General features: G+C 39.7%; 1 protein-coding gene across 2 annotated transcripts; it reads right to left on the bottom strand.

Annotated features, from left to right (window-relative positions):
• TOPBP1 (topoisomerase (DNA) II binding protein 1) lies at positions 1399 to 25039 on the bottom strand. 2 transcript variants are annotated; one of them, XM_021386026.1, is made up of 28 exons: positions 24969 to 25039; positions 24654 to 24741; positions 24002 to 24136; positions 23266 to 23409; positions 22357 to 22538; positions 22020 to 22213; positions 20878 to 21057; positions 19733 to 19902; positions 19033 to 19199; positions 18286 to 18533; positions 17703 to 18013; positions 15910 to 16082; positions 14655 to 14866; positions 14229 to 14521; positions 13004 to 13177; positions 12016 to 12125; positions 10837 to 10960; positions 10309 to 10458; positions 9694 to 9802; positions 8950 to 9142; positions 7910 to 8136; positions 6697 to 6860; positions 5178 to 5292; positions 4507 to 4670; positions 3672 to 3812; positions 2508 to 2597; positions 1973 to 2134; positions 1399 to 1757 (listed from the first exon to the last, which is right to left on the bottom strand). In XM_021386026.1, the coding sequence occupies exons 2-28, from the start codon at positions 24732 to 24734 to the stop codon at positions 1614 to 1616; spliced, it is 4557 nt and encodes a 1518-aa protein (XP_021241701.1). In that variant the 5' UTR covers positions 24735 to 24741; positions 24969 to 25039; the 3' UTR covers positions 1399 to 1613. The 2 variants fall into 2 exon arrangements, with proteins under 2 accessions (XP_021241701.1, XP_021241700.1); XM_021386025.1 differs by having other exon boundaries at positions 24871 to 25004.

Raw genomic sequence — 25039 nt, forward strand, 5'->3', positions numbered from 1 at the left:
GGCTGGAGAGCTGCTCACACTTACAAGTCCACTGTGGTGAGTCTGCCTTTCTGTCCAGCCCCCAGCTGTCACAGCACTTGCGTGGCTCCTGGACATCTCTGAAGCTTAGCTACATGGGGTGGTATCTTACTTTTAAAATGTGAATGGTAGCACTACTCTTTTACAGCAGCATCTTCCGAAGGCAGGGAAGAAAAAATAAACAACAAAAATAAACAAACAAACCAAAGAAATACCCTACGGCCCCCTTAGGTCTTGTCTACTAATTCCAATACCTATTTAAAAACCCTGTAATGCAAAGCAACAGAGGCAGTGAAATGCAAAGTTAATTCCAAAATGTGATTTTTAAGGCATTAGTAAACAGCATTATCTTCAGCACACGACCCCAAAGCGAGTCAGAGATGCGGTGTCTGACATCCACGAAAAGCATCAAGCTGTTAGGATCAAGAAAAGCAATTGTTAAGACTGTAATCTCTGCAGTTCAATATAGCAATTTTGTCAGTCTAAAGACCTTGCTGCTAGGGCTGCAGAATTTACCTTTTGAAAGAACCGAACTCCTCCTGGGCATCGGCATCTCCAGGTTTCCTGGCAAGTCCTTCAGCTCATCCTGTCAGTGTTTCAGGGCTCCCCGACAAAGCATCCACTGCACAGAAGCAGGAGCACACAGTCTTGCACATACAGGCAAGCTGCATTGCTGCTACCTCACCTGAAGACTCCACAACTGATAGCAATGCAAAGATTTTTTTTATAACCCATAGTGTATTCAAGTAGCTAGAAAACAGAATACAACCCCTGGCACCTCTCACTTTCAAAATAAAAATAACTATAGAGTTAAATTAAATGGACTTGAAGAATGTTACATTCTCAGCAAGGGAAACTTCAATACAGCTCTTCTGACTTAAAAAGCACGGATAAGCACCATACCCAGAGCAGCACGGTACAACTGGCATACAGAGTTCTCAGTAAACAGAGTCCCAGAGCCCGCAGTTATTAAAAGGTCAAAGAATGTGTTAAATAGGGTGGCTGGCTGATCAAGAACAGCTCCAGCAGCTGCAAACTAACAGCTTTGCTCTACACTCCAACAGGGAGCTCGGCCAGACAGACTTCACCTCCTGTAAAGCAGAGGTGGTTCTATGTTTGCTGAACGCATTCATTAGTATTTGGAATGGCAAAAGCTCAACTTTTTTTTTTTTTTTTTTCCAGAATAATTTATTATACCCACTGTTACTACTAAAATTTATAAGCCAGTTGTGTTTTTAATCTAGTTTCTCTTTTGGTATTTTCTCTTGGGGCAAAACCAAGAGGAAATACTCAAAATATAAGCCCATTACTGTGTGGCAAACGGCAACGGCATTCTTATAAAGTGGTATTCTCCCTACCACACACACACAGAAAGCGTGCTAAGCATCTCCAAGTATTTATTATACAATACTGTCCCTAAACCAAATCATTCAGGGCACTGGTAACCAAAGAGATCTTTCCTATGAATGTAAGTAAACTTATTTTAATCTCAGGACAAATTAGAAGTGAGATTCAAAGCTTTTAATTTTTGTGGTGAGGATGAAAAATATAAATACGAATATATAAAATGTACAAATTAAAAGCACAGAGTTTTCTCAGTGCATTCTGGATCGCTTGACTCTGCTCATTTCTCCCGGTGCTTTTCTTTTCTGGGATAATCCAGTCCCAAGTTCTTTGCTGTTCTGGAAGCAAGGCTCAGCTTCTGGCAGGCAGTAAGACTCCATTGGGGGAGGAGGATCCTTCAATAGAGGAAGGGGGGAAAAAAGTCGCTTAGCTCAAAGAGGAGCTTCTGAGAATAAAGAAACCGCTCAGTTGTTTTCTAAGATGTAAATTAATAAAGGGAACATTGCACATCCACATTTTGAATATTTTGCAAGCTCCCTGCTCTGGCAGAGGCTCCAAGTGACCCGCTGGAGGTGAGGGGCCTGCCCCGTCCTGCCTGCACAGCACGCACCTGGATGAGGAAGTCCGCAATGTACTCTGGCTTCAAGCAGTTCACTCCCTGGGCTGCCGCCTCTGCTACATTCACCCTGGTGTCATCTGGCTTCAGCTTACTGAAGTCAGCAAAGAGATGAGTCGCTTCTTTGAAGAAAGACACAGAATGACCAGAAAATACCTACAGATTAAAACAGGAGAGACAAAAGCTATTAATTGTTGTGTTTGTTCCCTATGGAAGATAAATGTAGTTCACGATCAAAAATGCACACTCAGCTATCAAACCAACACAAAACACAATACTATTTACAATGCATTCTGTGCAATCTTTACCTTTCAAGAAGGCCAATCCTCTCATTAGAGCAAGGCCCACAAATTCTGTCCTCAGCGGTCTGAGCAATTTTGGCTAAGACCTACTACTAGCATGGACAATACACAGCACAGAGTTTAAGGAATTATACCAATGCCTTAAAAATTAACAAACCCTCAACAAGACAACAGGAAGATAAAAAACAGTAATCTGTTAATTTTTGGGAAAAAAAAAAGCTACATACTTTGGCTCCTCCTGACTGAAGAAGGCGTCGGAATCCTGCTTCCTTGGTGTGATCAACATTCAGGATCACTTTCCAGCCACTGAAGGCTCCCTAGACAAAAGACTCAATTTAGTCATAATGATGTACGTAGTACAGAAGTACAGACTTCACAGACTCCTCAACTGCCTCTTTCGGGAGTACCCATCAGACAAACATTTGCTATCACCTGGTTTTGTCTTTCTAAATTACAAAAGGCAGAAAAATGCACAGCATACAACTATCAGGCCAACACCCTGCACTCCAGCAGTTTGCCACCATGCCCTTCCACCTGAATGACAAGGTGGGCAAACCATACTATTCAAAACACTTGCAACACCAACAAAAACAAACACATCTTAAGGAAAGCTGTGTACTATATTACGTACTCAGCCACAAAGCTGAGTAGGAGCATCTAGGGCCAACATATTTCCAAATAGGCAAGGCGCATAATTTTTCTTACAAACATTCATTTAAAAGAGGTTATAAAATACATTCGAGTCAAGTGTTACACTGATGCAATTGAGACATTGGCAGTATTTCTACCTCTTGTGAATGCTTCCATGTCTGGCTGGAGAGAGCAGTTAAAAGGACTTGGTGAGCTCCTGTTCCACATGAAACACTGTGGAACTTGCACTGTGCAACATCAGAGAAGGTGCTCTGGGAAAGGTGTCAAGCGGAGCCTTGTTTGAAGTACAGTATTGTGCCCACTGCTAGAGTCAGGAAAACACTGTCTAGAGAGCTGTATTCACCTGTACAGCACAGCAGGAGATTTCTAACAGTTAATGCCAGCACCAGCCATGGCTTCCTGGTAAAATCAAGGGAGCTTCCCAGCTAGAGCTCGGAAGCACAAACTACGGCGCCTTAATGGCTGAAAAATCTTACATACATCAGTAGCCACATGTCTAGCTCTGCAACAAGCACAAATGCTAGTTCAGGAAAATAGATTAGGACTTAATATACCAGCACTAAAGGCTTTTTTAAAAACAAAGTCGCTTAACTAACTAGAATACATCCAGCTAAGCCATTTTGTTCTTAGTAAGAAGACAGATTAATTTTCCTGCCGGAGAAGTTTCTGGGTTTCTTGGTGACAAAACCTGTCTTGGCCATCCACACTGTACGCCTTACATCCAACACACATCTCAATACCTCAGTAATCCCAGTTTCTTGCCTTCCTTTATGAATTTTTTTCCTCCACCTCATGGCTGCGAGTGCTAGCTTCTTCTGGTTTACATTGATTCCAGACAAAACATTAAGTATGGAATCGCTTCCCCACTCATAATCTTCTTCCTAGAATAATCATAGGCATGAATTACAGAAAAGTCCCATCAGCTTTACTAGCAGAAAGATAAATAATTAAAAAATAGAAACATCCAGAACAAATCACAACTCAGTCTAGCTTTATGCACTTAACTTTGTGCTCTTAACTGCACCTAATTATCTTCTCCATGCATAAAAACTCTCCCCAGTTTTAAATCAACTCTTGTTTCCTGCAACATTAATGCACATTATATGCAACCACACTACTCTTGTGGATATCAGCAGTGGCATTCAACAACAGTGCAAAGCCACTCTGGACACAATCCTGTACTCAAAACATACAGGGTTATAGAGTTGGAATCTTTAAAACTTTGTTAATGTATAGAAAAGATTAAGATTTAACTCCTGTTGTACAAGATCCACGACTTCAAGATGATACCAGTGAAAATTTAAGAAGAGGTACTCAAGCTTCAATTTTCAGAAACACCAATAACGTATAGCAATATAGGTATTGCATTTGTCCTTTGCTAGGACAAGTTTGGTCTGGAACCTGTTTTCATAGATGAGCTTGCCTAAAGTTTCTCAGATATTGGAGCCTCTAAAAATCCCAAAGCTGAGGCACTCCAGACTACTACTTGCTTTTGAGAAGTCCTTTTCCAGTAAAAGAAATAAAGACATAAAAAGAAGTGCAACATTCTAGTTTCTCAACAATGAGGTTACATGCCTGAACAAAGCAGCCAGCTCCTCTACATGCCTCCAGGTAGGAACGATGAAGCACCCACTTTCCAGCTGCCATCGAGGCCAGGAATTTCTCATTTCGAAGAGGATGTCCCACAACAATGTGTGTGCAATCTGGATCAAAGCACTGTTTCTCAAGTAGTATTCCACCTTGGAAATGAGGATTGAATACGATTCCTGTTATTCGGGGCTCAGGCTGTACCACAAAAAGATCACTCAAAGTGAGAATTATTTGAATTTAAATTAAAATCTCTCAAATTTACACTGAAAATATTACGATTGAAGCGATGAGGGAGAAGCTGGCAAGGAAAGAGGAGCTCTGGGGAAAAAAAAAAGAAATGCCAGCATAACAGAGACAGGAATGGGAGACATCAGAAGATGGAAGATTCTAGACACTCCCAACAGTGAAGAATGAGGCTGTTGTGGAGACAGCTAAAAGAAACTGCCAGAATACAAAACCATTGCTGTTTTATGGCAAAGATGATCATTCACATAATAATAATATATTCAAGGAATTGCTCACAAGCACAGAAAACCATAAATTTGAGACCTCTGATCTGATGAGTCATTAACAGAAACCCTTTCTTTTCCAAGAGAGCCACAGCTGACCAGCTTACAACACATACTATTCCGTGCATTTCACAAATATCTGGGTACCTAATTCCTCAATCAGATGGCAGTAGTCAAATCTTTCCTGAGGATTAAGAGAAGACAGCTGAAATTTACGGCATTTTTCTGGTTCTTCATCAACCTTCTCATCTTCTGTAACAGCCTGAAAATATAGCAACAGATTTTGGAAATATTACAGAAAGATTAGTTTGACAGTTGGCTATTTCCCTGCAAGCAATTCTGGGTTATTTTTATGTTAAGTTTTCTTTTAGCAAGGAAAAGCAGAACCAAACCTGTCAATCACTCGACAAAAGCTGGATCTTACCAAATCAACATTAAGCTCCTGCTTAACATCCTCTCGGTTCCCCCTTTTTTTAGAGCAGAACTGAACAGATCTGTCATAAAAACTAATCCATATTCACTGAATGCCAAGCTGAACACATGAAGCAGCCATCATCCATCTATCACACTGCCTCATCCATTCAGACTTTCTTTAACTCCCAAGGCCCCCTATACATTTCCACCAGTTTATTCACTACCGTGACACTTTAGGCCTCTTCAACCCTCATGACTGATGCTGGAAGTTGGAGCATCAAATGATACACTACAGGAAAAAGCCTGAACTCATTTTCCTAGCTGCTTTCAAGTTCACTATACAACATTAAATTTCTGAACCAGGTTTTTGGCTAGAACAAAAGTATTCAGTTTGTATTTAAGCCTAAATTCCAGATACCACCTCCCAAAGTACAGGCCTAACTTTTTTCCATCATCCTAACAAGGCTGGAGTTTCCCCTCCTGCTTATAAGCACCCATACATTAGCAGAAGGCCACAATGAGGTCTCCCTGCCTGGAGCCTTCTCTTCTTCAGGCTAAACAAGCCCAGCTCCCTAGGCCTGTCTTCATAAGAGAGGTGCTTCAGACCTCTGACCATCTTTGTGGCCTCTTCTGGACCTGCTCTACCACTCCCAAGTCTTTATTGTGCTGGGGGCCCCAGGCCTGGATGAAGTACTCCAGATGGGGTTTCAGAGGGACAGAGAGGAACAGTCACCTCCCCTGTCCTTCTGGCCACCAAGATACACATGGCCTTCCAGGCTGCAAGCACACACTGCTAGTTCATGTCCAGCTTTTTGTCCACCAGGACCCCCAAGTCCGTCTCTGTAGGGCTGCTCTCACTGCATTTCACGCAGACGCTGTCACCACTGCTGAAATGCACCACCCACCACCTCACTGTGCTCACATCCACTATTTGGTCTCCAAATAGCATTGATGAATGTCAATGGGTGTCATTTTTTCCACATGAAGGAATTCAATTCCACACCTTTGCTTCAGATGCATGTCAGATGCCATTGTGTCAGACTGCCCCTCTGCTGCCATCTGTCACACAGCAAGAACATGAAATGGAATACTGCCAGGAACATTTAACATCTACTGCCATACCCTCGACATCTGCCACTGATGTCATGGGCCAACATAATAACACAGGAGGCATTACTTTCAGAGCAGCCCTTAAAGTATAGCTACACTTTTAAAACACATACAATCATGACCACTTCTTCAAATGTCAAACCTTTTCTTTGGGCTGTGGTGCCACAGGAGGGTTAGCCAGTGGGAATGCAATGCTGGGAGCCTGCGGAGTGGGGATCAAGTGATCTTTGATGGGTGTTTCGGGATCTCTAGATACAGGATTCTTCAGATCTCCAATTGTATCTCCATCCCCAGCCTCAGGAACAACTGTGAAAGTAAAACATTTCCATGACTTGTCCTTGGCTGAATATAATTATGGACAAAGTACAAAAGTAGTTATGCTAAATGGCTGCTACAACATGCACAGTTAACATATCAACATTGCCTTTCTTAAAAGATGCTCTTCCTTATCCCACAAACCACCAACTGATCCTTGTAGACTGTGTCCTTGGATGCCCTGTTTTGAAAAGCAGAAAAACCTCAAATGGCCTAATTTCTTTTGCTAAATGCACTTATTCAGTTAAACCAAAAAAAAAATCAATTGAATTTATTTAGCTAATTTTCTTCAGCCTCCTCTAGGACAGTATTAGTTTTCAGCAAAACCTGTCACTGCAAAAAGAATCTCTACAAAGTAGATTTGTTGGGGGCGTAAGGGGAGGTGGCAGCGGGGAGAGAAGTAAATGATTCTGCTGTCTCTCTGCAGGTGGGAAGAAAGCAAAAACGGATGAAAAACCTTAAGTGTGTTGCTTTAGTCCTGCTTAGTCCTAGCAGAAGATTGAGACTTCAGAAATAACAGGAAGGATAAACACAGTATCTTGACTAAATCCTAACCTACGCAAATTCATAAGTAGCTCTGAGATACTGTTTTTGGCGCTCACAAATATCTTCTTCCTGTTTCTCCAATCTCTACCTACTAATTATTTCCACTAATATTAAAAAGATTCTGCTACTAGTATTCCTATTTGAATTCCACTACATCTACCTGACTTGATAGCTGGAAGCCAGCTGAAGATCCAAATAAAATTGTGGAAGATATTTTCTAAAGTTGGTACAGCCTATTTTTAGAAAAAACACTGCCTTGGTGTTTGACCACAGATGGCAAATAGTTAGGAAAGCTCTTTTTTAAGAAACAGCAACACGTAATGGAGCTCAAAGAGGAAAGAAGTGTAACTTTACATTCAAGAAATGCCAACAATGTTCACTCTCTAATTACTTTTGAAGTAGAATCTAAGCACCATCATATTTTAAAAATCTCCAAGGATCAACCCGATACTGTAGCAAAGAAAAATGGTATTTTGTTTCTGATTTTATTTTACCTATACCAGCAATCTCTGAATCAGCTATGGATCCTTTGAAGGTAGACTCATCCATGTTCCTACTGACGTTACTCTGAGCTTGCTCTGTGTACTGGGAAGGACTGTTAGGCCACTGAAAGTTGCTGACAAGTCTCGCTCTCTCTTCCCTTGCTGTAGGATCATCCCAGATGATCTGCTCACTCTGGGATGGCTCCGTGTTGATATCTGTGAGAGCTTGACGAGACTGCCTGAGGGAAAAAGCACAAATACCTTAAATATTCCTTTGTTTTGCAGAAGACTACCATTCTAGAATGTAACGTTTTAACAACCATCTCAACTGTAACATCCAAGTAACATTACTAGAAAGCATGTCCAGAAAAGTGGAAACCTTCAGTATGAAAGCAACTTTGGCAATCTGTCTTCGTGGGTTTAAGGGTCAGCGTGGCTGAAAAAAGGCAACCAAAATGTAAGATATTTTCACCACGTGTCACACTGATAAATTATTCCATAATCAGTGTGCTCTACCCTTTACTGAATCTTTTAATTTGAAAATAAACACCCAACTAAAGGAATGATTTTGCAAGACTTCAATTACATTCTCACTCGAGCTCAGCACTTTAGGAGCTAAAATCCTATTCACCGTGATAACACAGAGAGAAATGAAAATAGGATAAATATCCACAAAATGCTTTATAGGAATAACTACTACTTGCATATGACTTAGGTACTGAAATATTGCAGCACTGTTTTCTTCAAAAATCTCTAAGAACACTAACTCATCGGAAGACAAATTGGTTAGCACAATTCATTTCAATATTAAAAAGCAATTATATTCTACTATTTTTTGAAAAGCAAATATACTCACATATATGTAATCTTAGGATTAAGATAATACTCTGATTTTATCTAGCAGGTCTTGTTAAAGATTCTGAATTACAAGAAAACAAAGATTATCAGAATAGAAAGACAATACAATTGGAAACCCAGGAGATCTATTCACGTTTCAGTGACTGTCTGAGTAGGGACAACAAGATACGATACACTGAAATGAAAATCGATACCTTAGAGCTTCCAAGACCCTACTGCGGCCATTTCGCACAGACCGCGCGCTATCAGGAGTGGCTGGAGAACTATCAAAACTGTTCCTTGAAAGGGATCCTCTTTGTCCTTGCGGTTTCACTACTGATGTGGCAGACATGATCTCCTGCAGCTGCCTCTGGAAGCTCTCCCTCATTTCCAGTGCCTGGGTTAAAACTTTTAGAGAACAAACAAGGCCCACAAGATCAAGATTACTATAATAAGTGAAAAGTACAGACATTCAAGTCAATTTCCCTCCCCCTTATCAGGAGGGAAAAAATAGCTAGGAGAATGACGCACGACTGAAGTCACCCATTTCTAGACAGAAGCAGGAATTCCCATTAGGATCACTTCTGAAATTGTTCGCGTGATCCACCTTATATTCCACAACTCTCCTGTAACACACTTCTTTACGTAACACAAAAACGTATACAGTACTGATTTTCTGTGCAAAAAATCAAACTTCAGTGTTTTAAAAACAAAGAAATAGCAACCAAGAAATTTGTAATGGATTATCCTAGTTTTGTTATGGGCTGGCAAGATCTTTAAACTAGAGAGCGAAACCTCTCTCATAACGAGCAACAACGGTTAGCTGTATTTTACTGGTAAATAAATAATACGGTACCTAAAGCTTTCACATCTTAACATTCAGCACCTGAAAATGTAGAAGGCTTACACTGGCAATCTGACATTATGCGACTATTCTGAGAACAGGAATTTATATTTACCTCCCTTGGATTCACTTATTCCAATGTGCTCCTCCCCTGTCCCAATCGTTTCCTTTATTTGGTCAGTAGTTAAATCATCTTCAGCATCATCTTCATCCACCGGAATAATCTAAGGCCAATGAGGGCAAGTAGAATTCTTGAATAGCAAAATTTTTGTTTTTACCTTTGTTCAACGCTTGTGAAAATTATGAAGATGAATTATCTTGCTTTAGAATAAGCTAATCTTTCTGCCATCACAACGACAGTAAGACAGTGAAAAACAGCATCAATGACAACACCTACTCTGCAGTCTCTAGGTCTACTAAGTCAAGCTTATGCCTTGGATCTCATGTTCACTTAAAAAAGAAGGCAAAGAATGGACTACGCTATTTCAGATTTGGAAAGCACTTCCAATACTGAAATGTCTGTTTGCCTCCATTGTCCCAGAAGAGGATTACAAATGCAGGAAAAGCACGAAGGAGCATCTGCAATAGCTACTATTAATCACTAGTGAAATCTGCTTCAGAGCATCATTGAATAAAGAATCAACTTCATTTACTACATTAAACGTAACAGCTATGTGAACTGAATTCCAACGATGTCATAGTACACGAATTTCTATCACACACACTATACCTCACTTTCTTCTGCAGGTTTTCCAGTGGGTGGAAGCTTACTGGAAGAGGAGGGCCTGCAATCTTGCACTGCACTGATGTCCAGGCTCATTTTGGGATTGTAAGTGTGAGGAAAGAGAGATTCAGGGAGCCGTTTATATTCTTGGGCACACTGTAACAATATTAGTTAATATGAGAAAGATGAGAAACTGGCTGAAAATTAATACAAATTCCATATTTAAGTATAGGAAAAGGATCACTGAAAGAAGTAGTTTACACAAGAGAAAAATGCAGCTCTCATTCTGGGAAACATGTAGCAGAACTGCTGAATGGAAGAGTTTCTTTTTCCCTTATAGAGTACAAGGTAACGTACGCTAGTGAAAACTGTTCAATTTATAAATTCAAAGCAGAATGTAAAACATCAATTCCTATATATGCTCAACGTAAGTTCCAACAGAAAATCAACTGCCATCTAACGAGTTTTAAGCCTTCTTTTCTGTTCACTTTTAGTATGAGGCGGGGGGGGGGGGAAAAAAGGCAAGCTTCCTACCTCTAAAAGCCAGTGTTCTGAAACAATATGTATTCCTCGTTCTTTAACAGATCGATATTCCTTGTTGCTGTCGTTTTGTCCTCCCTTGTAGATGAAGTGCGTTACTGTTTCATCAAAACACCATCTAGAAAATAAAATGAAATACAACTTGAGGATATAATTTCCTATCAGAAAGTATCAGCAGAAGTATAACTATTTTGATGAAAAAAGTGGGCTCATTATTTATTTAGCAAAAGCAAAAGCAAGACAACTTTCAGTTTCAGGACAGAACACCTTGAATCTCTCTTGAAAGCATTCCTGAGGTACACAAAACTTAGTCTGACAAAGGTTTAAAAGAGAGTTTGGGGGTTTGATTTGCTGTTATTTTTTGGTTTTATTTAAGTAAAGGAAGTTTCAAATCAGTTTCTAAAAATAAGTGTGACCTACTTTATTATGTGTTTTTCTTTTCCTGACATATTGAGTTGCAACTCAAATACCAGTCCATGAAGCTGAAAATAAAATGCAGGATTCTAAAACTTAAACTGATTAAAATTAACATTTGTTAACTAATGGAAATAGCTTTAGAACATTTAAGTCGGGGAAACTTCCTCTTCCACACTGTGAATAGAAACACCTAGACAAATCAGCAACAAAATATAGGAAGCGGACTTTGCAGGAGCAAAATTCTCTCTTCAATCACAAGTCAGTTTGTAGCTCCTCTCAGCAACAATCTTTTCTTTTTAAGCTTGTATAAGCACAGAACTTCACCATGTTTACAACCTGTAAAATAATTAGTTCTGAGCCAGACACGCACACACACACATTCAGATCAGATTAAAAATCCAAAATATAAAGTCAATTTTAAACTACTCAAATGCTAAAAAGTTTCAGAATCTTCTGCAAAAAAAAAAAAAGAAGTACATTTTTCAGCAATACTAGTAGACTTCAGGATAAAGTTTTCTCACGACAGGAGAGGAACACAGACAAAAAAAAGACAAGAACACAGAGAAAAATTGACTTGTTTTGTATTAGCACATGGCTGTATTTTTGGACATTAATCATTTAAGATTGTGACGCATAAAGTTTAGCTATGGCAAAAGGTTCCATAGATAAGGGTATAAGAATGCTAAGACTCATATTTATTACAGTTACCACCAGTGCAGAAGCTTGGAAGTTGGTTTTTCTTTTTTTGTTTGATACCTGTAGTCTGCTCCAAGAGAAGCTGCAATAGCATTCAGTTCACTTTGCCTCTTACTAAGTTTCTTACTAACACAGATAACAACATCAGCTAGAGGCTTGGGCTCTTCTTCCTGTTCAAGTAGGGGAAAAAAAAAATCATGTTTAGAAGGTTTCTGTCTGCATAACAATAATATTTAAGTATTTAGTGTAATATGTGATAATATATCCAATAACAGGAAAAGTAAGGTAAACATTTTTTTTCTGGTTTTGATACTCCCAATCTCCACGTCAAAAAGAGAGCACAACTATCCTTCCAAGCACTAGGAATCCAAAGACAAAAGATTCACTCTTAGCCATTCTCCTTAAACCTTATCGTGCTTTTTTCATCACAGACTGACCACTTCCCTGAGCACAAAAATTAAGGAATTATCAAACCTGACACCACAAAAACATTTAACTTTACCAGAGTGAAAAGGGTGAGGGTTAAGAAACTACACAATAAGAAGTAACAACCTTCCCTTACTGAATGCCATTAGTTTCTTTCCCTCCTTTATAGCACATGGTGCAACAACATGAGAAGCAGTACGCACATACTCTTTTCTCTTGCTTCTTTTTCTGTTTTCTTTCATTAGAGTACATTAGGCTGGAACTCTAAACTTCAGTCCAACATATAATATTTAATCCTGCTCATCAGGAGCCTAGGAGTTTCTTAATTGTGATAAAATCCTCCTATCCTAATACTACAAAAACGGAATTGTTACAGCTTTATAAATCATGCTGCTTAGCAACTCCTCACTATTTGGGATGGCAGTACAGACAGGAGAAAAAGACTTTAAAATTCTTTGCCTGCTACTGTATCTTGCTTTATTCATTGTTGAAGATGGATAATCAAACATTTTTACTCAAATATATCACAATGCAGAAACTCCTTTACAGCTTAACTCACAAAAGTTACAGCATTTTTTTAAATTAATCTACGTTCCAAAAGCTCAAAACCAAAATTTCCTACCGCTTCTAGCTGTGCAGCCTTCAGCTGAGGGCTGGCAGTAAGAGCTTCTGTGTTCCGAGTGCTGTTCGCCAGTGCCAATTTCAGGTTTCTGCCAATGACTTCAGAGAGAGGTGTGCTCAGCTTCCTGTTCTTTTGACGAAGACCTCCTGGAGTTTCCAAAGCTGCCAGAGCATCCTACCAAAAAAACAAAGTAACCAACTGACTTTCATGAAGGCATTACAACCAACATTCTCACTCAAGAGCAAGTTTCACAGATGTAGTAGGAAGGTTTCATACTCATAAAACCAGCACTGTGTACTACAGTAGCAGCTAGCAAGCGCAAATAAGAATACCACTGCACAAGAACTGTACAAGAGAATCCTAATCTTAGAGAATACATAAATAAAACAGGAAGAAGAAAAGAGATGATTTAATCTTCTTTTTCACTGTCATCAGTGAGAACTGCCTGCAATGGAAAAAAGCCAGCTAATCACAACCCATTTCCAGTGTGCTGTTCCATCGGAAGGAGGAGAGGGGGAGGAAGGAAGGAGTGGGGAAAAAAAAAAATCTACAAGCACAAAAACCCAACAACTTGGCAGACAAATCAGTGAATTCACCTCTTAATCAAGGTCTTGAAAATGAAAAACAAATCTGAAGACTTCACAAGCACATTCAGTTCACTCAATACCTATTCCAGCACAGATACTCCTAAGTGTCAGGGGGTTACTTTACCATGTTTTACGGATGATAGTTTTTCATGGCTTTCAAAAGGAGATGGTGAACCTAAAGCCCTAATCCATTTTTCAATTTGCAGTAATAATCTTAATTGCTATAAGGTTATTACATTAAAAAGGTCATTCAAGTAGCATTTCATCACAGAACAAGTAAACATTTGTTTCCTAACATCTGGAGGAGATAACAAGCCTTTTGGTTATGTTTCTCAGCTGTTCAACGTAAAGAACAGATTATGTTCTGTGAGGTGTATAACACCTCAGATGTGACAGACACAAAGGAGCTTTGTTAAGGACTTTAACACATCTACTATGCAACAGATTTAATTCACAGGTTGTTAACTAGAAATATACGTAAATTAATGGAGGTAGTTTTTCTGGCTTTATTAAAAATGGAACGGCTATAGTTAACAGCATAAAGAGGCTTATGATAAAGTTTTTGTGCTGCTTTTAAGTTTATGTGTATCTTTAAACTCAATGGCTCTATCAACACAAAAATTTGCAGAGAACATTACCTTTACATCAAAAGAAGGCTTGAATAACTTGTCTTTGGAAAGAAATTTTGATGGTGTGTCAAGGTGTAAAGACGGTTCTTTTTGTAGCAGTCTTCCTTGAGCAGGAGGAGTAGTTGCCTTCCCAATATGATGAGAAATGACAGCTTGGAAAGCTTTACTCTGAAACCTGTTGATATCAAGAGGGGTGACGGCTGTTTTTTTTCCAGCTTCGTGGAGATAAGTAGGTCGTTCTGGAGAATCAGGAAATGCAGCAGATGATGGTGTCTTGTTAAGCTTAGAAATGGAACTCTCATCTTCAAAAGGAAACAAATAAAATATAAGCGAGCAATCCGATTTCTCTTTCATCATATATCATACATGCTTGTTTAAAAGAACTTCATTCATCTGACCTTCTTTCCCATATACCCTAGCTTGCTAATAACCAACCTTCAGCATCTGCATTTTCAACCAAAAACTTGCTCTCATCTGCTCTCTTTCCCGTCCTTGCAGACTGCAAAAGCCAAGCTACAGTGACTGCAGGCAAATTCCACTTCTTTGCAGCCTCATACTTGGAACCATCCGGCTCTTTCACCACAAGATGGGTACTTGCAAACATTCCCTTTTTTGCATTGGCCTTTCGCACAAAGAATTCTTGGACTCTAAAATTAGATTAATAAAACATTTATTTAGTCATAATCAAGGTTAACCTATGGCAAGTTTATAATGCTATAAAATACATTCAAGTAAATAAAAGAGAACCAGTAGAATTATCCAAGGCCTGTTTCCCTGCAGAGAAGGACTTAGGGGTCCTGATGGGCAAAAAACAGCTGGGTGCACTTGCAGCCTGGAAGGCCAATGGTATTTTGAGCTGCATCAAAAGAGTAGTGGCCAGCAGGGAGTGGGGAAGTGACTGTTCCTCTCTGCTCTGCCCACATGAGGCCCCATCTGGAGTACTGTGAGGTCTGGGGCCCTCAGTACAGGAAGGATGTGGAGCTATTGGAGTGGGTCCAGAGGAGGGCTACAAAGATGATCGAAGGGCTGGAGCACCTCTCTTATGAAGGCTGGTTGAGGGAGTTGGGCTTGATCAGCCTGGAGAAGAGAAGGCTGCAGGAAAATTCGTCACGGCCTTCCAGTAAGTGAAGAGCATACAAGCAGGAGAGGGACTGACTTTTTACATGGTCTGATAGTGACAGAACAAGGGGAAATGGCTTTAAGCTGAAAAAGGGAAGATTTAGATTAGATGTGAGGAAGAAATTTTTTACTCAGAGGGTGGTGAGACACTGCTGCCCAGTGAGGCTGTGAGTGCCTTGTAGGCCAGGCTGGAAGGAATCCTGGGCGCCTGATCTAGTGGCTGGCAATCCTGCCGGGAGGGTTGAAACTAGGTGATCTTTAAGGTCCCCTCCAACCTAAACCATTCTATTATTCTACAAATATAGAAGAACTAACATCTGAAAAACTGACATTTTTGCATCAATTTTGTCAGCAAATTTGTAAAATTGCCAACTCAGGGGATTTTGGCAGAAATCGGGCTGTGTGAAAACAGACTACATTTCTCTAAACGAGAGGGAAATAAATACATATTCACAACTTCGATGAACAGAATCCAAAATAATTTTATGTTAAAATATTTTAGTGCTATTAAAAGAAGAAATGCAAAAGGGATTTAATCACAATGGCTCTATAAAAACATGAAGAAACATACCTTGCTCCTAGAAGTCCTGCCAGATAAACCAGGGAGTCTCTCTCTGCACCAGTAAATTGGCTAAAAGAAAGAACACAGTCCACCAAAGGAGTAACTCCTTCCATTACTAGGACTGGTGTGAAAAGTGGATTGGCTTGGGGATCTAAGAGGAGCTGCTGTTCCACACACGTTACCTTAAAAAAGAAGATGATGTGGATAAAAACGCAAATCAAGCCAAATGGCAACAGAAAACCGCAATAACTCAGCAACTGTACTACGGCATTTATGGACTTGATAACAAGCAATTCTATTTCTATCACTGCATTTGATAATAGTTCTTTCACAAGCAATTAGACAAATTCTCTTCTAGGTAACATCAGCCTTGTTAGATTTGACTGACTTAGGCATTTTTCAGAACTTCTCAGTTACTACTCTTCCGACCCTGGAGGCTCCCTTGAAGTAGCTCACGGCACGATCTGACGGTCTGTATAGATTTACTTCACAGAAATTTATCTAATACTGAAAAATACTAACAGCATTTAATCTATGCCATGTGCCCCCCCCCTTAGTAAACAATGTTTGTTTGTTTGTTTTTACCTAAAGCAATAGAGCTGACTCATTCTCTGCCACAAGGCAGAAAGCTGTGGTAAGGATGTAGCAAGAAACAGTGCAAAGATAGCAAATGAAATCGTTATTAGTCAACTCCTTCTTCTTCAAGTTCATTATTTAGAGAATATTTTGAGAATTAAGGCCCGTGTAAACGTAACGAGGTTCAACAAAGCCAAGTACAAGGTGTTGCTCTTGGACTGGGGCAATCCCAGGTACGTATACGGACTGGGAGAAGAACTCACTGAAAGTAGCCCTGTCAAGAATGACTTAGGGGTTCTGCTAGATGAAAAACTTAACATGAGTCAGCAGTAAGCACTTGTAGCTCAGAAGGCCAACAGTATTCTGGGCCGCATCAGAAGAGGGGTGGCCAGCAGGGAGAGGGAGGTGATTGTCTGTCTCTAGTGTGCCCTCATGAGGCCCCATCTGAAATACTGTGTCCAGGTCTGGGGCCTCAGCACACAAAAAATGTAGTTTTTGGAGCAGGTCCAAAGGAAGGCTGCAAAGATCATCAGAGGGCTGGAACACCTTTCCTACAAAGACAGACTGATGGAGCTGGGCTCGTTCTGTCTGGAGAGGAGAAGGCTCTGGGGAAACATCATTACAGCCTTCCAATATTTAAAAAGGGATTAGCAAAGGGAAATCAACTTTTGACACAGCTAGACAGTGATAAGACAAGGGAGAACGGTTTTAAACTAAAGGAGGAGATATTTAGGTTAGATGTCAGGGAGAAGTTTTCCACTGAGAGGGTGGTGAGGTGCTGGAACAGTTTGCCATGAGAGGCTGCGGATGTTCCACCCCTAGAGGTGTTCAAGGCCAGACTGGACTTGGCCCTGGACAACCTGATCTAGTGCTCAATCTAGTGGTTGGCAACCCTGCCCTTGGCAGCGGGGTTGGAACTAAATGATTGTTGAGGCCCCTTCCAACCCAAGCCATTCTATGATTGTAAAATGCTGGCAGACCCTCAGACAAGAAACCTTTGAGTCATGAGTCTTATTGAACGAGCCTGTAGAAAACTTCATTTTTGAAATAGATAAGATACCATAAAGATGCAGAGGCCTTAAGGAATGCATTCATCTAGCAAATTTGAAATAAGACTAATTTCTCAACATCTTATTTGCAGATAAACCACCAGTAACTCTGCATTCTGGCAAGATGCATTTAAATAGATACGTTTACTGATTAGACTGAAAATATAGCTCTCTTACCAGCCATGTATTTGTGACAACATCACCAACAGTTGGCTTCACAGAGCACCCCAATAAAGGTACCACAGCATAGTCTGCAATGGCTTTGCTTTGCAGCGGCAGAATTTTCCCAGCATGCTCCTTAATCAGATCGGCAATGCAGGACTCATCCTCTTCTCCAAAACCCAAAAGAAGAAATCTCTTCCTGGCAAATAAACCTTCATCCAGCACAGAAGGCGTTCCCAAAGAACCATTACAGACAGAAGAATGATCCTCTTCTTGAACAGTCACATGAGTAACATCATTGAGGCTACCAGATGTTAGTTTCTCAGCTTCAACCAGAAAAAAAAAAAAAAAAGACTAGTTTGACAAGAACATCAAAGACAACTCAAAATAGCTTCATGGAGAAGGGATATCATTCTTTGCTTTCAATAAGCTTTTAGCTATAAAGATTTTTAGTTCCAAAATACGTCTCTTTTTAAATTTGACACCTAAAATACAATATTGAAGTTAAAATACTTTATTTTTCATAGCTAAATGCTTGAAAACTAGAATTCTACATGAGCTGTTCAACTGCCTATGGTATGCTGAGCCTTGAACCTACCTAATGTAGAATCATTATTGACATACTGCAAGAGGAAGTCGTCTTCTGCAGCTTTCTGGTGCTTTACAATAGTCATGGCTTTCTTCTTCAAGATGCTATTGTTTTTGGGAAGAACTAACTTTGCATCAGGTTGGTCCAAAATTGTATTCACTAACAGCTGGTAGTTTTGAGGGATATATTGCTCCACTGGACAGAGATAGCCTTTATTAAATGACTCCAGTAACCATTTTGCTGTCACTATATGAGGCCTGCAAAATAAAGTGTTACACAAACAAGTTACAGCAAATCTGGGAACTGTGATTCTCATTTCCCACTCCGCAAACTATGTAGACACACACGTATCTGAAGTCTGTAACTCCAGTACTAAGGCATGCTTAGCACACTTTACAGACTTTAAGACTTCATGCTTGAGAACAGACAGTTTCCTATTTATTTTCTACAATTTAATTATATCAACCCATAGCTGAGTTGCCAAATCCTCCCTCCTCAATACATTAATACAATAATATCTATTTTTCACCAATGAGAATACTTGTTTTCTATTTACAGAGACAACTCACAGAAACCCAAAACTTACAGTATTCAAGAGCACATCAGGAGGTAGTTGCAAATACCAGCTCTAATTCTTCTTATTTAAGACAAAAGCTACTTAGGATTTTCAAATCAATACATATTTTCTTGTTTGTAAGTTGGTGGGAGAAAGAAAGCAAGACAGAAGTAGACCTTAGGCAATACAGTTATCTTAACCTGTGAAGTGTCCTGTCCAAAAAGTGTTTCAGCTCGTCACTGTTTTCCCCCCCCAGAATGATGTGGGTAACATCTTCATTAAGTTGATTAAACCGAACACCACCACCACAGTTAATAAGCCTTCTCATCTTGTCCAGCTTCCTGCCACTGAAGCCACAAAGATAGACCTACAGTGAAAAAACAGCAAAGATAAAGGCTTTAAAGAAAAAAAAAAAAAAAGAATATTTTGATACAGTTTGTTACGACTGCTCTAGAACTCAGAAATAAGTGATTTAAGTTCAGAGAAGTGAAGAAAAGATAAAATGAAGCATTTAAAATTCAATTAATTTATCTTTGTATAGCATTCTAGCAACATTTGAATACTGAATAATTTAACAAGCACCCGGCCAAAAGTTAAACATGGAAGTTGTATCAACAAAACAAAGAGACAAAAAGCAAAAATCACACACCATTTCTGGAATCTGTTCACTACTGTATTTATGTCTATGGAAATGCAGGCATGTTATACGTTTAATATAATGAATTCATTTCATATGTGCCCGGCACACAAAAGCTACAGTACATAGACATGACAGAAATGTGTTATTTACTACCGATAAAGCAACATAATTTAGTCTAGCAGCAACTGCCAGCACCTCAACCTAGTTTGCTTCCACATGTTAAGACTGAACATTTGAAGCGTATATATTGTTAAACATACTCGACAGCCATCTAATAAATCTTCGGGGGCTTGAAGAGAACTTATGTCCAAGTTTTCCAACTCATCAGGAGGAGGATCCAGTCTGCTGCTCATAGCAGAACTACAAGCAGTTTCATTGACGTTACTCAAATTGACATTGGAAATGCAGCTGACGTCCGAAAGGGAATGAGCTTTAATTGAAATAAAAGAAGATGCATTAGTTTTGGCTTCTCTTTTTCCGTTATTTAACTGAAAAAAAAAAAATAAAAAAGAAAGCTGTCACACTTGACTTTGTTGCGCAAAAAGAAAATGCAGTCTGAAAAATAGATAAGTAGAGCCTTGGTAAAGCCAAGGGTTTTCTGCACACATTCAGAGTGGTGTTAGTAGCAATAGTAATTATGTGCCTTTTGTTTATTCCCATATAGATGCTACCTGTGAATCAACTGTCAATGAAAACAGTCAATTTTCAAAGTTTTTATTCCAGTTTGGTACACACCTGTTAGAAATAATCATTTCATAAGAAGAGAGAGCCCTCTCTGTAGTAAAAGAGCTCAACGATTTAAGAGAGTTACATATTTTTGTAACATCAAACCTGAATTCCCAGCACTCTATTGGTAGTGCTAACCTAGTGCATCATCGCTCAGTCATTTTGAGAAGTAGTAGTCAAAAGCAGGTATTTGAAAATAGAAACATATTTAAGCTGGCCGTGCCTTTTGTGCTATCGTATTTGTTTGCAAAATGCTTTCACCTTTCCTGCAATTTCTACAGAACAAACAAAGACGAATACACGAAAATCAGCATCTGTTTTCCCTTTAAGGCTATGATTTAATTCACAACAGACACATGATCTAAATTACGAATGTAGGCCTAGTCCTGTACTTTTAGGACTTAAAGATACACACTACTGATTCTTAAGCAGACAAGTACACCTAAATCAAATCAACTTTTAAGCAATTATTCACACATTTAAGTCTGTATATGTTAGAATATGCAACATACCCAAAAGCAATCTGTTGTGGTTTTTTGCATAAGCAAAGCAGAAGCCAAATTTGCAAAACATTATCACCAGAATTAGTAGAGCGCTCTCTACTTTTGTGAACAGTTCTTCCTTCTTACTATTACAAATGTTTCATAAAATTAAATTCATCTTAAAAGGTCTTACTTACTGTCAAGCTTGCTGGCGTGACTTGTGGGTGTTGAGGTACTGGGTGTATTACTTAGTTTTGATCCAGTCTCTATTTTATACATTGTCTCATCTTGACAGAAGCCTTTCTCAATGCTGTCAGAAAACCACTGCACAGGCACGCAGTGGACATTCCATTTTTTGGCACATTCATACTTCTGACCTTTCAAGGATAAACAAAATAAAAAATGCAAGTTACTAAAAGGCTAGTGCAATAGCATTCACTGAAAGATGGATGCACATTAAAATCCGAAAACTCAAATAACTGATGTTGAGGTGGAAGTTGTACTACCTTGAACTCATCTCATGAGCTGCTTATTTACTTGCCTTCATTTAAAGTTAGAGTGAAATCTCCTTGACAATGAGCTCGTGGGTACCGCATCACAGGGCACCAAACCATTCTAAAGCAGCAAAGCATGAAGAAGCCCTCTGCAGAGCTTTAATCAGGGTTCCCACAACTAATAGCATTGCTAACAGTATCTGATCTTACCATACACTTGATAAATTCCACCTACAAGAAGTTTTCACTTTTACCTTGCTCTGTCAACTGAATAAACTAATATACAGCCAGTACCAGCACATTCTAACATGCAGAAATCAGACTTAACTATCTCGTCTCAAAATTCTCATTCTACCAGTTTATGAAATATGAAGCTTCTTTCTTCTCACAACAGAAGTACAAACCTTTCTCCTTTCCAAGAGGGAAGGAAGGAAGCTTTCACCTTATCTTACAGGGAGTTCAGAAGGTATAAAGAATAGGTCGGTTAAAAAAAATTAAGTCATGAACTCACTATCCAATTCAAGCAACACGTAAATTAAGCCCTATCAAACTCCCCAAAAATGTAGTTTTTCTTCATTCTTCCTCCCCCTCTACAATTCTCCCTTTTTCTTCTGTTCCTCTTCAGAGTCTCTGTTGTCCTTCCTTCTCTTGTTCTCCTTTCACATGCCTTTAGAGCAAGGTAAGAGTGCCCTGTGCTACTCTTCCCATCAACACCACTTTTCTACACAGAAGTATCAAGAGCAACACTGAAGCAAACACAGAGATTGTTTAAACTTTTACACTTACGCGTGTTTACGCTACTTCGAGTCAAGAAAGAAAACCAACACGTACTCTGTAACTTTTACCTTTTGGTTCTTGAACTATGAGGTGAGTACATTCATTCATCTTGAGTTGCCCTGAATACCGCCCACCATGTTCAGTCGTGAGGCGCTGGACTTCTTTCCTGTCTGAACTACTTAAGCCAGTTACGCAAATTGTACAGCCAAGAAACACAGGACAAGCATAGTCTTCCATGTTAACATCAGTGTATCTCATCATGCTAAAGGAATGAAAGGGAAAAAACAAACAAGTTTTTTTTTTATCCAAGTAAAATCAATTAGAAAAAGAAAGAAGTGCGTATAACCGTAAGAATTACCAGACCCCAACGCAAAGTAAGTTTAACTTCGTTTTTGTTTTCATTACCTTTGCTGAGATTTATCCCATAGTGTCTTAACCCAAGAAGGAAGCAAAATAGGTTTTTTCAGAGAAGCAGCTACTAAGTATTTCTTGCTGCCCACTTCTCCTGCTATAAGATGAGTTACTGACACATTGAGGTCTCTGTACACACGTCCACCCATCATCTGCACGTATTTATGAACTTCTTCCTGAGTGGAGAAATTATAGAAAATCATCAAATGAAAAAAAAAATAAAGTACGCCACATTGAAAAATAAATAAATTTCAATTCTCAGTGGTTTCTTCTGAAAACTAATCAAAAATATCAATTGCATTTTATTTGCATTGATGGTAAACCATAATACATAACCTTAGGTAAAGATGCTACTACCATCAGTAAAAAAAATTACTGATGGTTCTTCTTTCAGGTAGTATAAATTAGAAGATGTCTGAATATATAAGAAGAAAACTTTAGGATAACCCATGTAAAGTACAGCTGGCTGGATATTTAATGTTTACCGTAGTCTGAAAAACCAGAAATACAACATGTTGTCTGCAGCAAGACAGCTGGAGACAAACTAGAAAACCAACTGATAGATCCATCAGCCAATAAAAAGTCCTTAAGTGTGCATATATTACCATATTAATGACTACTTTACACTGTTATATATGCTTATATAATATAGATAAATGTGCACATATAGATATACCACTACATACATGTTTTATATCACATATTATAAAAAGACTTCCTTTTTCTCCATGCAATTCTCTACATAAACAACAAATACTCTAGGCACCACAGAAAGATGAGATGTGTATAGGCACAGGCACAGTTACACTTGCATACACTACAACTGATGCCACAGCAATAAGTCATCTGAAGCAAATGTCACAGAAAAACCTGCTAAACCATCCACTGTGTACAATACATTACCCGAACATCTTTTTCTAAGGTGGTACAGGATATCGTTACATCAGCCATGGTCATGTTATATACAGGATACTCGGCTCTCGGGACACATCTCTGGGACTGCATGCAGTACAGGACTACCTGCGGTCCAACAATTCTACAACCAAGCTGCAATTAAATAACATGGAAAACAAACAAACAAAATAATGAAAGTGAGCAGAAAGTACGCTGGAGCAAGGAAGTCCTTCTTTGTCCCTGAGGAATCCCGGGGAAGGCAGGGCCCTTGCCTGTCCTTGTCTAGCATCACTAGATAGCTGACAGTTTTGTTTTTACATTTTGTTGGAAATTTGCACTATAACCCCATTAGACTTTCTGGGCTTGATAAAAGCAGTAGATGCTACAGCTAATGTGCCATTAGATTCCAGACAGCCCATCTTTGTCTGCTTGACAATTCCTTGCCTATCAAACAAAATTATGTTACTCAGGAGGAAAAAAGCAAGAGCCAGCTCCCTGATTCCAGCAAAATCAGAACTGACCACACTATTTAGTTTTCCACTTACTTCATAATAATCCTTACACTTTACTAGTTGTCTTCTTCTCCACTAAATACAGCATGCAGCAAAGTTTTAAAGATTTCATTTTGAATACTGCATACTACTCTATTTAGTGCAAGAAGAAAAAGTGTGCAGAATATAAGAACACTCATAACTGCTCCTACAAATGAAAGAATATAGCTGGTATAAGTTGATGTGTAGCATACCTTTTTGAGATGATCGAAAACAATCCCCGTGAAAGGATCACAAATGTAAAGGGATTTATCATTTTCTTTTATACTGAGTGCTGCTGCTTCTTCAAGAATCTGGAGATGTTCTTCTGACTGAAATTCTTTTATAGACTGCAGGAAAACAATGCATACAACCATATTTACTTAATTGATAAACCACAAATAGTTAATACTGTGAAAATTACAAAAGCACATCTACTTGAAACAGCTTGCAACAAAGCCACCCTCAACAGCACATAGCAGAACAGGCTTCTAAAGAGCCCCCCTTGACTCCCAGCTTTTCACAGTATTCAGACTTAAAACAACACTGCATACAAACTGAACTTGTCATATAGTGCCTTCAGCTCCCTCAAACCTCTCCAGGTGGGAAAAAGCTCCACGTTGTTCCTATCAAGCCTTCAGCAGCCTGAATGAGCAACCACCACCTGGACCTTCCTGGCCTACATGGCACTTTGCTCAAGGTCAGCAAGTTTTGACAGACTTACTTGTTCAACTTGGTCAATACAATCCCTCTCAAGCACCTCTGTGAGAGAAGTGCAGCTTTATTCCCAGACGTACACACACAGGCTGCATCTACCACAGATATCACCTCAGTGGAATTCCCAGCAGGCCCACAGCTTCCACCTACCTCCAGGGCTTTCAGGAAATACTCCGAGCTCCCAGAAGATTTTACGAATTTCACCAAGAACAGCTCCTTGCTGCCTTTCATCCTTTAACTGAGAAGCAAACCCCGGTGAGATTCCCGGGCCGAGCCCACCGGGAGGCCCCTTCCCCACGGGGCCCCTCCTCACACTGAGGCCCGGCCACGGCACTACACTCCCCACCGAGAGCTCCCACGCCCTCACCAGCTCCAGGACCGCTGTATGCCCGGCGCTGCCGGTGGGACGCTGTCCCCCACCGCACTCCCCGATACCAGGCCCACCCCTCACACAGCACCGAACACCTCCGCGGCGGGCGGGAAACCGGCAACTCACACTGCGCAGGCGCGGGGAGGACAAGGGGGGCGTGGTCTAC

This window comes from Numida meleagris, chromosome 2 (genome assembly GCF_002078875.1).
Source record: "Numida meleagris isolate 19003 breed g44 Domestic line chromosome 2, NumMel1.0, whole genome shotgun sequence".
Classification (NCBI taxonomy): domain Eukaryota; kingdom Metazoa; phylum Chordata; class Aves; order Galliformes; family Numididae; genus Numida; species Numida meleagris.

Excerpts from the sequence above, each read along its gene's own strand:
- TOPBP1 (XM_021386026.1), bottom strand. The coding sequence starts at position 24,734 with ATGAAAGGCAGCAAGGAGCTGTTCTTGGTGAAATTCGTAAAATCTTCT. Across the intron at positions 8,137-8,949 it reads AGGGTCTTGGAAGCTCTAAG|GCAGTCTCGTCAAGCTCTCA; the intron begins GTATCGATTTTC and ends TTTTTCCCTCAG. Across the intron at positions 6,861-7,909 it reads TTCAGAGATTGCTGGTATAG|TTGTTCCTGAGGCTGGGGAT; the intron begins GTAAAATAAAAT and ends TTACTTTCACAG.